Source organism: Pipra filicauda, unplaced genomic scaffold, assembly GCF_003945595.2.
Source record: "Pipra filicauda isolate LSUMZ 115617 unplaced genomic scaffold, ASM394559v2 scaffold1_size10287979_pilon, whole genome shotgun sequence".
NCBI classification, from domain to species: Eukaryota; Metazoa; Chordata; class Aves; order Passeriformes; family Pipridae; genus Pipra; species Pipra filicauda.
Window position 1 is genome coordinate 9,596,966 of NW_024104310.1, and position 13,863 is coordinate 9,610,828.

Consider the following 13,863-nt stretch of genomic DNA (forward strand, 5'->3'; position numbering starts at 1 on the left):
TGGATAGACCAGAGACCTGGGCCATCACCAACCATATGAAATTTAGCAAGAGTAACCATGAGATCCTGCACCTGGGATGGCATATCCATGATTTCAGGTACAAAGTGGGGGATAAGAGTCTGGAGAACAGTCCTGCAGAAAGGCATCTGGGGGGTTGGGTTGGTAGTTGTCATTGAATATGAATGTGCCCTGGCATGCAAGTGGGACAACTCTGTCCCGGGTGCATCAAGCACAGCACTGTAGCTGGCTGAGGGAGGCACTGTCCTGCTCTGCCTTGTGCTGGTCAGCACACAACGATAAACACAAGAAAAAACCCATTCCTCCTTCTGCTCTCTTTATTCCTTTCTCCCTCTTAACACTGAAGGGCATTCTACGCAATTTTTCAATTTCGTCCTTCATTTTCTTCACTGATTCCATATCTACAAATTTACAAATCACAAACACTATTGACTATGACATGTCAAAATTAGATTAAGACAGACAGAACAAAGAATAAAATTAAAATTCTTTGTTCAAACAGGAATGGTAGGAAACTGAACAACTTTTGAATTAATCATGCTTAAAGCCATGCAGAAAATAAGTATGCTCTGAAGAGCTGCAATGCATAATTGTGCTGAATTTAGTTGTTAATGAACGGTCTTAAGAGTTCTAACTTCAGGGAGTTGGAAAATTTCTGATTATTCAAAAGCAAATGAGAGCTACAACAAGAAGAACCGTACATGTAATAAACTCTTACCCCCTTTGGCTCAGGCACAATCAAATGAGTACACTTCTTATTGAGGCTCAGCTGGCAATTCCCTCCATAAAAAGTAATCAAAGCCCACAGCGTACTTCGGTCTTCAGACGAAACCTAAAAGGAAGGTAAAAAAGCCTTTTAGTTCTACACACCCAGCTGTCTTCAGCTGGAAGAATTTTACTATAATACCTGACACACCATTTACAAGTCTGGCTAATGTATTACCTATAACTTTTAAATACCAAATTAGCATGGAAGTTACAGAGAAAAACGGTGACAAAGACACACAACAAGAAAAAAAACCTCTAAATAATAATTCTTAACCCACGCAGAGAAAATAAAAACACTCTTCACTCCTGTAAAACTCAACACTAGTATATCACCCTCCACTAGAGAAAAAAAGTTAGTGATCAAGCAAACTGGCGTTATTTAGCTTGGACAATCTGTATAAAATCATTAAACAGAATTTTAACAAGCAGACCAAATTAACAGCCTGTGTAAAGAACCAAAGTGTTTATTTCTTACAATTTATGTCACAGCAATGTCCCCCTCCCATGCTAAGAAAGCCACATGCATTGAAGCCATTACCAATGAGAGTCAGTGATAGTATTACAGTAATAACTGGTTAAAAAGTCTAAAGCACACTCACACATCTATTCCATTAGCACCTGGCCCTGATCCTGTGTCTGCACTCACTCTGGTGACAGATCTGCCTATGAACACAAGCCATGGAAGCACCACCCTTCCACTTGTTTTACTCACTGGAACCTCTGTTAAGTTTTCAGTGCATTAGTAGCAAAACATGTTGTCTGAATATTGTATTAGTGCAGAAACAGAAAATGCAGAATAGGAGCAAAGACTTTGTAATCCAGTGTACTCTGCATTTGAGAATCATCATACACCTGAATAGAAGATAAATTACTGACTGAATGTTCAGTTTGAATTGTTCATGGCCTCATTTTCAGCGAAAAACTGTCAGGTGATAATTCACCTAACATACAGAAAAAAAGTCACAGTACAACAGAAAAACTGGTATCTTTCCTCAAAAAAAACAAAGCATCACAAATATACTGTACATTGGAGTAGACTAATACATGGTTCACTTCTTACCTGAGAGAGACAAGCAGTGACTCCAAAAAAGATCTGACATGATTCTGGAGAAAAGCCATTTACACTGGAAAGCAGATGTCAAGGATGCAAAATAATTAAATGAGAGCTTCCTGAGGGACATCAGAAAGACATTAAACAGTGAGCATAGTACTTCTCAGATATTATCAATTATTTGACCATTTAAAAACTTTTATCTTTAAAAGCATGTTGTCTGTTTCCAATTCAAGTTGTATGCACCAAGAAAAAACTGATGTACAAACTGAAATCAGGACACCTCTAACATTGTGACTGATTTTGGTAACACCATAAACTTGCCTCTTCCCAGAACATCTCCCTCAGCCCACCTCAGAATGCTTTGCTTACAGGAGTCAGAAGAGCTTCCTTCTGTTATGAAATGCTAATTGGCCATGCTTAAAAAAACCAGGAGAACCTGATGAAGACAATATAGAAGAATTATGTTAGACAATACTAACACCAAATTTAATTGTGGCACATGAACTCGGGGTCTAATAATGTCTTCATCAATGATCTGGACGAGGGGATCAAGTGCACCCTCAGTAAGTTTGCACACAACACCAAGTTGGGTGTGAGTGTTCATTTGCTGGGGGGCAGGAAGGCTCTGCAGAGGGATCTGGAGAGGCTGGAATGATGGGCTGAGGCCAAATGGATGAGGTTCAACAAGGTGAAGTGCCGGGTCCTGCACTTGGGTCACAACAACCCCCTGCAGCGCTACAGGCTGAGGGAACAGTGGCTGGAAAGCTGCCTGGTGGAAAAGGACCTGGGGATATTGGTCAACGGTGGCTGAACATGAGCCAGGGTGTGCTCATGTGGTCAAGAAGGCCAATGGCACCCTGGCCTGGATCAATAATAGTGTGGCCAGCAGAAATTCAGCAGTAACTGTGCCCCTGTACTTGAGGCTGCACCTCAAATCCTGTGTTCAGGTCTGGGACTCCCAATTCAGGAAAGACACTGAGGTGCTGGAGCGTGTCCAGAGAAGGGCAATGGAGCTTGTGCAGAGTCTGGAGCACAAGTCTAGCAAGAAGGAGCTGAAAGAGATAGTGGTGTTTAGACTGGAGAAAAGGAGGCTCTGGGGGACCTTCTTGCTCCCTACAGCTACCTGAAAGAATGTTGTAGCCAGGTGAGTGTTGGTCTCTTCTCCCCAGTAACAAGCCATAGGAGAAGATGAAATGACCTCAAGTTGCGCCAGGGGAGGTTTAGATTGGATATTAGGGAAAATTTCTTCACCAAAAGGGTTGTCAAGCATTGAAACAGGCTGCACAGGGCAGTGGTAGAGTCACCACCTCTGGAGGTATTCAAAAGACATGTAGACGTGGCACTGACGGACATGGTTTAGTGGTGGACGTGGCAGTGCTGGGTTAACAGTTGGACTCGATGATCTCAGAGCCCTTTTCCAACCTAAATGATGCTGTTCTAGGATTGTTCTCCCTGTTCAGAGTGGCTCAGACAAAACAAAACAGGGTTAGACTGTAAATCTGCACTCTGGGAGGGGCCACGTGAAACAGGAGAGAGAATGGTTTGACAGAAGTGAGCTGGGATAGACAGAGGGACTATTTGACTTCGACAACTTCCCTCCCTTTTCTACATGTCCATATGATCTTGTGCTTAAGATACAATCACATCTTGTAAGAAAAAAAATGACTACAGAAAGAGATGTACATTGTGTCACAAGCACACACTGAGATTTTTTAAATGAAATAAAATTATTTTCCCCATGATGTTGACAGATGTACCAACAACATTTAAGTTTTGAGACCTGAAGTCTGAGAGTCTAGTCAAAGCCCAGAGCACTTTAAAACTTAACAGATTACTGCTATTACCCAGAATATTCCAAGAAGTTCAAATCTGATGAACACCTTGAATTTCACTGTGTTGCTCTGCATCTCATCTAAGGTAGAAATTCAGCACTGCATCTTCCAAAACTGTACATTTGTCTACTCCCTGTCTTAATATCTACTGCTAACATACAAGGCAGGAACAGTTGGTATTTAAGAAGGTCTGTGAGTTTGACTCCTGTTCTTGCACTCTCTAAAGAACAGGAGTGAAACAGTTACAAGCAGCAGAGCAAAAAAAAAAAAAAAAAAAGGGAATGCAGGAAAACTCACTTTTTCCCCTGCCATCAACACAAGTTCAGAAGTGCTCTGACCCTCTTTTATCTGTACAAGACCATGGAAAAATAAAGCTTCCTCTTTCTTACTTTTGCTGCGAAAAAAGTCCCAGCCCTCTTTATGGCATTACAGCCAAGGTTTTCACACATGAAACTCCCTATCCTTCTTCACAAAGTCTGCTTCCAGCTTCATTTTACTGCTACTTCCCCTCAACTGCAGGTTAGTCAGATTTTGAGAATGTCAGATAGCAGGACACAGGAGAACACTCTGCCTTCTGAAGTTCCCCCTGGTGAAAACAACTTCCACTAAGAAACAGGCAAAATTACTACGCTTTTATATTGTATTAAATATTTCTAAATTAACCTTCACCTTTAAAAACTGACAGGCAAATGCCCATCAAGTACCAGAAGTGGAAAGCCAAGGTAAAATCCTTAATGTTGTTATTACATCCACTTGTCTCATTGACTCAAGGTGTTTCTAGGACTTTTTTCTTCAGAAATTCAAAGACCACTTTGAGCATTACATCTCCAAATTAAAACATAAACAAGAGACAAAAATGCAGAATCTCAAACTTCTGCCTAAACTGGGTCCAAAACCAGTCAACTGGAAAAACTAAGCTATTCCCATTAACTGCTCTATTTTTTTCATTATGGTAGTACCTAAATCCCTAATGAAAGGCCGGATGTCACTGCACTCGAAGTCATAAAGTGCCTGACACAGAACAAAACAAAGTTAAGACTTAACAACCCCTTTTAGTGAGCACAATAAGGTTCAGAATAAAATCTAAACCCACCATGTTCTAAGGACATGAAGTGCTAGAAAAGAGAAAGTCAAAGGTCCAAGGAACACATTTATTGCTGGCAGGTGGACAAAACTTCCTTCCTCCTTGCAACTCAAGAACATGACACTACTGAGACGTGGTCTTTTCATTTGGTCATTCCCTTATACCCACAATAAAGACTTCCTGAGCAGTAGCCATTGAGGGCTACATTCCCACATTTATTGCTACAATTTAGTTATGGACTGCGTCACTCTGTTGTTTTATCTGTTTATTTCTCTTCTGGGTATATCTAATAACGTCAGCTCTTAGAATACCCTTTTAAAAACCCTATTTTCAGATGGAAGACAAATTTTCTAATAGTGCAATTTCTCCGTGGGAAAGAACAACATCAATAATGAAATGTTAGGTTACTTAAGCCTGAAAATGTAGCTAATTCCAAGCTATTTTTTGTCACAGTCCAAAGGAACCGGGAAAGAAGGTTTACAGATATGTGACATAAGCAACTGTACACTCCCATCCTGATGACGACAGGACAATAAACACATTTATTATGTCCAGACACAAAAGACAAAAATCACTAGCCTAGATCACACCACAGAGACAAAGATGCAAAGTATCTTAAAATACCAGGTATAAAACAGGAATTCCGAGCCACTGAAGCATATAAAGACCTGAATTCCCAATATGGACACCTGGATTTTCGCATCCATCACCTTTTGTTTTCCATTACAGACACAACTACCTGTTACCTCATCTAGTCCTGGCACTGTTTGTTGCCATCACCTGCTTGTATCTGTACTGAAATGCAGTGCTCTGTTTAAGTTTGTCCATATACAGAATATTTATCCTGAATGGCCTGAGAAAAAGATGTGCAATTTTTTTTTTCTATAAAAATAGCCATTGTCACCATTCCTGTAATTCCAAGAAAAGAACTGCCAGGAACATAAACAAAGATGGACAGTAATAACTGACAAGAAGAGGAAGGAATGAGCCATCCATATGCAAAATACAGGCTCCAAACAAGTTAAGAAACAGAGACCTAGCCAAACACGAACAAGGGTCTACCAAAGGCAAGGACAGACTATCCCAAAAATGTGAATACTAACACTATCTGTTTATAAAGTGTTATTTATAATACAGTATTAGGAGTTATTCCATATTTATTCCTTATTTAACTTTGCTAGAAAAGGCGGAATAGGCCATTCTACTCTGAGCCATCCTTCCTCCCTTTAGTGCACTCCAGTGGTTTTCCTGGCACCTCAGGTAAATAATGTATCACCTGCCAGTTAAAATGTTTTGAGTCTATTTGATAATGGCTTTCCTGCAAGTGCCTATGAAGCACAAATAGCCACAGGGACAGGAAAACTGCAGGCAAAACACATCCTATCATTTTAAAAATTTAAGCCGTACCTACTTGAAACAATGTTGAATCCCTCGATGGCATCTATTTTAACATGTTTCCTATAGAATTAATTTAATTTTGAACTTAAAAGGATACGGCAGGAGAGCTCCACAGCGAACAGACAAGATCACCCAGGAAGGCTGAAAAAAACAAAAACCACAAGATGTTAAAAACCTTAGTCTACATGTACAAAATACAAATTACCTTCCAAGTTCATACTACACTAGTTTCAATATGTAACATTCAGCTGGAAGTCTAAGTGTTTCACAGACATTGTAGTTAGTCTGCAAAAAAAAGCTGTTCTCATTTATTTGTAAGAGTTCAGGTAAAGACAGCTCAAAGGTTGAGCAGCAATATGGGAGCAAGACCCCCTTCTCTTGTGCCACTTACAGTATTTATTCATCTTCTCCCTTTTTTTTGTCAGTTCTCCCTACCCTTAAGAAAAAATAATTAAAAAAACCCCTATGTATAAACCCCTGTCTTACTCTCATCACCGAGGAGTCAGGAACCATAATCTTGTACAGAAAGTTTCTGAAGACAGAGCAATGCTGGCAGTGACCAGAGTGATGGCCCCTTCCTGACAGCATTCTGGGACAGAAGGGCTCAAAGGGACACAGGGAGGTGGCAGAGAACGGAGGAGATGTAGGACAGTGGTCCCAGTGCAGCAGACAAGGAAGAGTGGGCAAAGAGTGGCGTCACATTCAGAATGAAATTACTCTTTCTCAAAAGACAAGTAAAAAAATATACTGTGGCAACTACGTTTATGGTGTCGCAGTTCTTGCTGTTCTCTTTCCCTTATAAGGCAGCATACAAAAAAATGGGCCAAAAACATTTCATTCTTAACTCTTCAATCCTCACGAATTTCTCTTCCTTATTCCCTATAACCAGCTACTTTTGCCTCTGGCTTCCATTCCCTTAACACTTAGTCTAATCTTCTTGATTACAGATCATGCTGTGATGTTTTCAGGTCAAACTAAGTGACATTAGTGACAGACCCGCTCTCATTTGGTAAATGAGTTAGCAGCTAGCAGCAGTTCTGAAGAAAATTGAATTATTTCAGTAAATGGCATTAGAAAGCAGGAAGTGCTCTTACAACACCGATGTCCTTCCTTCACATAACAGTGGCAGCAAATCTTCTTGTTTGTAAGGTCAGAACTATGCCAAAAAACACTTCAGAAAAAGGAACTAAACAATAATCAGCAGGCCCACTATAACCATAAGGTCTCCAGCCAAGCACCTTTCATTTTTCAGAATTAATTCATAGTTCTACACTCTCAGGTGAATTCTCATGACACAACCTATCAAAATTCTCTACTGTCACCTGTAACCCTGCTGAAAAAAATAACCCAAAATCATGTACCCAAAAGTACTAGCAGTGAAATTCTAGCGTTATTCCTTCTAAGCTCTCCCATGACTTCCAGAGTGACAAGTTCACATTTTCAAACATGAAGCCCAGAATTTTTCACTGGAAAAATCCCCCAGTATTACAAGGTAGTAACAAACTACTGGTAATTCCAGTGTGAGGAAGAAAGAAAAAAAAAACAAGAAAAAACCCCTTAAAAACTAAAATTAAGAGGGAAAAATCTATTTTTCCACAAGTTCCTGTAGTTTAAAATTAGCATAGTACACATAGGCAGAATCAACAAAATCATTTTTCACCATGTCAATTATATGTGTTTGAAAAAAACCCTCAGCAATCTACTACTTATTCTAAAATGAGGTTTTCCATTGCCAGAAGCTTGTAAGAACCTCCCCATCAGAAACATTTCTAAAGTACAGCCAATAGGACACCATCCCACAGATGACTGAAGGAAGAATCTGGGGGAAAAAAAAAAAACAAACAAAGCAGAAAACCAAAAAACACCCAAACCACTGACAGATACAGAGGAACAACAGAAAGGAGAGAACAGAATTGTAGCAGAAGTCTATCAGTCAGGATAAAAGTTTGTGCAACAAGAATAGAAGATTTTTGAATGTATGTTTCATTTGGTCATCATCCAAACATGAATATTTTGTTATAACAATGAAGTACCCACGTCAGTACTCTGACAGTATCATGGATAAGTCGTTCACCTTTACCACAGGGAGATCAAAAACTTCACGAGATTCTCCAACCTCTGGATTGTCCCCATCTTCTGAAATAATATGTGAAGCCAGTGCATTGTAAGAAACTTCCTTCGCTTTCCCAGCTTTCAGAAGTTGAATAACCTAAACCCAAAAGAGAACAGGGAGAAGTCAACAATTTTTAGCACGTTTTATTTGAGAAAAACATCACTGCAAGAAGACACTATCACTGGAGGAATGAATATGACCTTCTCTCTTGGTTGTCCTCCTGTAGGTGGCCAGCACTCTTTCGGAAGTTCCGAATGCATCCCATTTAAAACCTGACTGCCAAAGGTTTACATCTCTGCATATTTTCATCATTCAATTTGAAGATTTACTTTCCAGAATAATTCAGGCTTTGGTAGAAATCTGGAAAATGTTAATACTTTTCCAAAACATATATTCCTCAAAAAACATCTGAAAACAATTTTCTCTCAGGCAAGGTAAGAAAACTCTTCTTCACAATGTTTGTTTTTGCATATGGTTGCTCTGGAAGTGTTTGAATATTCTTTAAAATAAGAGGTTGAATTTTAAGGACTAAGTGATTAAGAGAAATACAAAAAAAACCCCAAAACACTAGAAAACCAAACAAGTAGAACAAATGCCCCCTAAGTTACTACCACAAAGAGCTGGAACGGATGTGTCTCACTCCACTGCTCTGTCCTCAGAAAATGCAGAACACCTCATAACTAACAAAGCACATCTCACTCCTAGTTTTGCAAGGCCCATACAGCAGATGCTGGTTTAAGAGTTCAGCACACTCTCAGCTCTGTTGTAGAGATCTGTGTGATGAATCCCACCCTGCCCCCCAAAAACCAGACTTTCATTTCAACAAAAGTAAGAGAAGGTAGTGGGGAGTAGCGGGGAGGAAGAGAAAAATGTTTTAAAATGTTACAGTCTAGAGTTCAAAAGCTAAAAATGAAAATTAAGATTATTGTTTCATTTTTCCTCTTATTATTCAGAAATAATGATTTAGCAGGACAAAACTGGTTTGATGCTTATCCTCCAAAAGCTGCCAGGGGTAAATGCCTATCCCTGAAAACCTGCTGGGGACATTCCCTTCATAACAGGATGCTCTCCTCACAACAGTGAACAGCAGAGAGCAAGGCACTGCATTCATCAAACAAAATATTAATTAATTGGTCCTTAAGCAATTATTCCCTACCCTATAAACTCACCAGGACAGAAAAGCACTGAAAAAGAGACTCTCTCAAAACGTGGTATCAGGATGTTTTATAAAGCATCTGTGCTAAGCAGAAAAACAAAGATGGAAAAATCACTGCTCCAGAAGGAGACAATTTCAGCATTTCCTGACTGAAGTATCTGACTTTAAAATTCCACTAAAGAAAAAAATCAACTTGTTCTGAAGTGGATGAATATGTGATATCAAATTACAAAATAAATACTCTAAAATAACCAAGAAAATTGATCATGAGCTTGCTGTTCTTGCCACCACAGCCTGGAACAGGAGACAATGTTTCCATTTTACACATCAATCTCCTAAATCAGGAGACACTTTCCTGCATGAAATCCAGTTATCCACAAGGTAACACGGGACACTATCATTCCAATAAATAAAAATAAAGCCCTTTTGAAAATAGTAGGTATTTAAGAACAGCCCCAGCACATGAGCTCTTTGTCTCACACAGCTCTCCTTGGGTTACAATCCCATTCGACTGTTTATTTAGGGGAAGGCTAAAAACAGGAGTAAACATCAGGAAAACTGAGCGCCCAAATCTGACAGTGTCAGAAAGAAGCTGCAACTAATGTGCTGAAAGTATGAACATTTTTGTATCAAAACCATGTTGCATTAAAGAGCTCGTGCAAAGAGTCTGCTTATAACAAAAGTTACACCAGTTTCAGGTACAAAATTTAAACACTACAACCATGACAGAAATAAATCATATGATTATTTCATAAAAAGGAATTTTTCTAATTCAGCTCATGTCAACTTCAACTCTCCTCTCAGAACAAGTGACTTCTTCAGATTAAGTAGTTCCTGGACTGGAAAGTTATGCTGGCACAATTAAAGAACTTCACTTACACTTGTATCAACCATATACTTGTAACCAGAAAACAAAATGCTGAAAAGCCCTAATATGAACATTGTAAAATCCTGTACTTTAGGTCTTAGTTTATACCCACTAAATGAAATTTTATTTTACTGGGGGGCATATAAATTTTATCTTATCCTCTCCCACTAAAATCTGTGTTGGATGAAACAAGAGGAATTGTTCAAAACTAAAAAGTAAGACAATGGGCATAAAAAATAAATAGAGCAAGAGATAACCAGAAACCAAATATCCTGTTCAAAGTCCTTGTGCTGCACTGCATTGCTTCTATCTCTTTCTGAATCAAATAGTGATTTTAACTGGTGTTCCCAAAACATGACGGTTTGAGTTTATATCTTTTAGGAAAGCAGGAAAAGCACTTATTAAAAAAACAGAATAGCAGCTGACATCTACTCATCACCCCTGGTAAGGTGTGAGCAGCAAAGTGCACATCCCAGTGGAATGGATTTAAAGTTGAGAGCCAGCAGCCCTATTTCTCCCTCATTTGACAAAGAACATCCAGGCACAATTCCAGACTTTTGTTTCCCTTACAATTTACGCTGCATATGCCTCAATAGGCAGTGGGGATGCAGTTATTCACCTGAATAAATTTTTTTTTCTTACTCTTGGATTTGTTTTGATTACCGTGCTCTACCGTGCTTTACTTGCACTAAACCTGCTTTAATATTTATTAAGGTAACTGGTTTTCTGTGAAACCGTTTGGAAATTTAAGCTGATCAAAGTGTACTCCTCCCCAAAAGATGAAGGAGTAAACTTCTATTCAAAATCAAGCTGGCATCTGCTTTTATATGAAGAAGTAAAAAGCGCTAAATATATTTGTAATTTTACATCAGTAATGGGGCAAATTTCACTCTAAGAACTGTTTGATTTAGAATTTCTGTCTCGGCTCAAAACACACCCAGTAAATGCTCCTCTTGTTCAGGTGTCCCCAGGGTACCACAGGGGTGTCCTGGTCTCTTCTGGGACAGAGTTAATTTCCTCTCAGTAGCTGGTACAGTGCTGCGTTTTGGATTCAGAACAGGAATCATGTTGGTAACACACTGATGTTTTGGGTTTTGCCAGGTCGAGTTCATCCCAAGTCAAGGACTTTTTTTTGTGTCTCATGCTCTGCCGGTGAAGAGGTACAAAAAAGAAACTGGGAGGGAGCGTGGCTGGGACAGGTGACCTGAACTGGTCAATGGGAAATTCCACACCACAGAACATCATTCCCAGTATATAAGCTGAGGGAGTTACCTGGAAGAGGCCGATCTGGGTTCAAGAAGGGGGGTCTGGCATCAGTCAGCAAGTGGTGAACAATTGTATTGTGAATCACTTGGTTTTTATCCTTTCCCTTTTTATTATCATTATTATTTGCTATTACCATTATATCTTACCTTGTTTTCAATTATTAAACTGTCCTTATCTCAACCTACAAGTTTTACTTTTGATTCTCCTCCCCATTCCACTGGGTAGGGCTGGGGGGTGAGCAAGCAACTGCGTGGTGCTTAGTTGGCAGCTGGGCTGAAACCAGGACACAAGCTCCCCACAAGAGCTGTATTTCTTTTATCATAATAGGAATAAAAACCATGTCAACCTGTCAGTGCCAGTGTCTCCAGGTCACTTACAGGCCTACGAGGCTCACTGAGTGCCAGCACGCGAGGCTAAAGGAACCCAACGCTGAACTAAGACTTTACTGCAGCAAATACCAGAGGAGCAAAGACTCCAACTTCAGTGTGAAGTGCATGCAGTAACCTGCTTGCACGGAGCTGCTGTCCTGAAGCGCGACATGGTTCGCTTCAAGCACCTGTCTAATTGGACACGCCACACAAACTTTGTTTAAACCACCTTCGCACAGTAGGACCGGGTGTTATTCACTGCAAGGCCACCTGCACCACCCAGGGCAGGGGCAGAAGGCTGGACGGACACTGGGCAGCCCCTTCTGCTCCTCATCCCCCGGGGAGCCGGGCAGGAGCTCAAGACGCGCCTGATCCCCACCAGCACCACCCCGGGCGGTCCTGGGGCGGCACCAGAGGCCGCGCCGAGGCGGGAAGGTCCGTGTGGGAGGGAAGAGCCGGTCCGGCCCCCCGCGCAGAGCCCTCCCCACGGCCTATCCCCGTGTCCCTGTGCCCGTCCCGACCGCGGGCGCAGGGAGGGGCTGTGCCCCCGGGGCGCCCCGGAGGAGCGGCGGGCGCTGCCCTCGCTGCCCGCCCGGCCCGGCACAGGAAGTCCCTCCGCCCGCTCCTCCTCCGCTCAGGCGGCGGCGGTGGGGCCTGCGCGGCGGGGCCGCGGCTCCCATGGCGGCGGCGGCGGCGCTTCCCGCGGGCACGGCCGGGACCGGGATCGGGATCCGGGCCGGGATCGGGATCGAGACCGGCCGCTCCCCCCGCGCCCTCCCTCATGGCCCCTCACGCGCGCGACCCCCCCCCCCCACTCCCGCCCTTTCCCCGTGAGGCGGCGCGAGCCTCGAGCCCGCGCGTGGCAGGCGGACGCTCCCACAGTGCCCCCCCATCGTGGGGGGGCGGCTGGGGCGGTCTGAAAGAGAAGGCGGGCATGATCCGAGGGGTGACCCGGTACCTTGGGGTCGATGTCTCCCACCACGAAGAACTTGACATCTTTGAACATCTCCTCTGGGACTTTCAGCTCCTCCTCGTCGTCCGCCAACATGGTCCCGGACGGCAGCACCGGGCGTTCCCCCCGCCGGCTCCCCGCTGATCCCCCGCGCTCACTGTGGAGAAGCCGCCGGGGCCCGGGTCTCTCCTGTCCCCCTCCCCCCGCCGAGCCGCCGAACCGCGCGAGCAAGGCGCGCGCTGCGGGACACACCATTCCCCGCCGGGACGCAGGGGGGGTGGAAGGGAGAGGGGAGCGCCGCCAGCACGAAGCGGCCCCCTCCGCCCGATCACCCACCACAACTGCCGCAGGGCAAAGCCCGCTTCTAATGCACGGGCTCTATCCCTGCTACTCTCTCTCTCTCCGAACCGGGTCGGGAAGCAGCACCCAGGCCCGACGCTCCCCCCGCGCGGAGTGCAATGGACTCGCCGCGAACGACAGAGGCGGGCAGCGGGGATACCCGGCCCCGCCCATTGGCGAGCAGCGCGGGCGGGGGGGAGGGGAGCGCGCGCCTCCGGCCCCGCCCCTCAGGGCCGCCCAGGCCCCGCCCCGTCAGGCCCCGCCCCCTCCATACCAGGCCCCGCCCCCTCGTTCCCGCCGTGAGGGGACGGGGGCGATGGCGGCGGGTCCCGCGTTGTGATGCGTGTTCCAGCACCGAGCTCACTAATGAACACACTGCCTGCTCCCGAAATCACGGAATAGAGTCACTCAGGTTGGAAAAGACCTATAAGGTCACCGAGTCCAACCGAAATCAGAAATTTTTCCCTCACAAGCTGACTCAGAGCATCCTTCTACGTTCACAGTGAACCATCCACGCCTAGAGGGGGATGTGTCTTACCTAACTTTAAGATAACAGAAAACAGAAATCATCACTTTATATCAGTTATAGAAATGAGCACTTTCACAGCCTGATTCATCTGGCATATTTTAAACATCCCTGCATTGAC

General features: G+C 43.4%; 1 protein-coding gene across 1 annotated transcript in view; it reads right to left on the reverse strand.

The window, feature by feature from the left end:
• The window catches only part of PAXIP1 (PAX interacting protein 1), a 34,360-nt gene extending 21,334 nt beyond the window's left edge, over positions 1-13,026 (reverse strand). Inside the window, exons 1-5 of the mRNA XM_027727845.2 lie at positions 12,884-13,026; positions 8,229-8,363; positions 6,252-6,295; positions 1,847-1,910; positions 737-850 (exon numbers count right to left, since the gene is read on the reverse strand). Coding sequence (XP_027583646.1) covers positions 737-850; positions 1,847-1,910; positions 6,252-6,295; positions 8,229-8,363; positions 12,884-12,973 — 447 coding nt within the window. The 5' untranslated portion in view covers positions 12,974-13,026. The remainder of the gene's footprint in view (positions 1-736; positions 851-1,846; positions 1,911-6,251; positions 6,296-8,228; positions 8,364-12,883) is intronic.
• Positions 13,027-13,863: the final 837 nt, after the last annotated feature.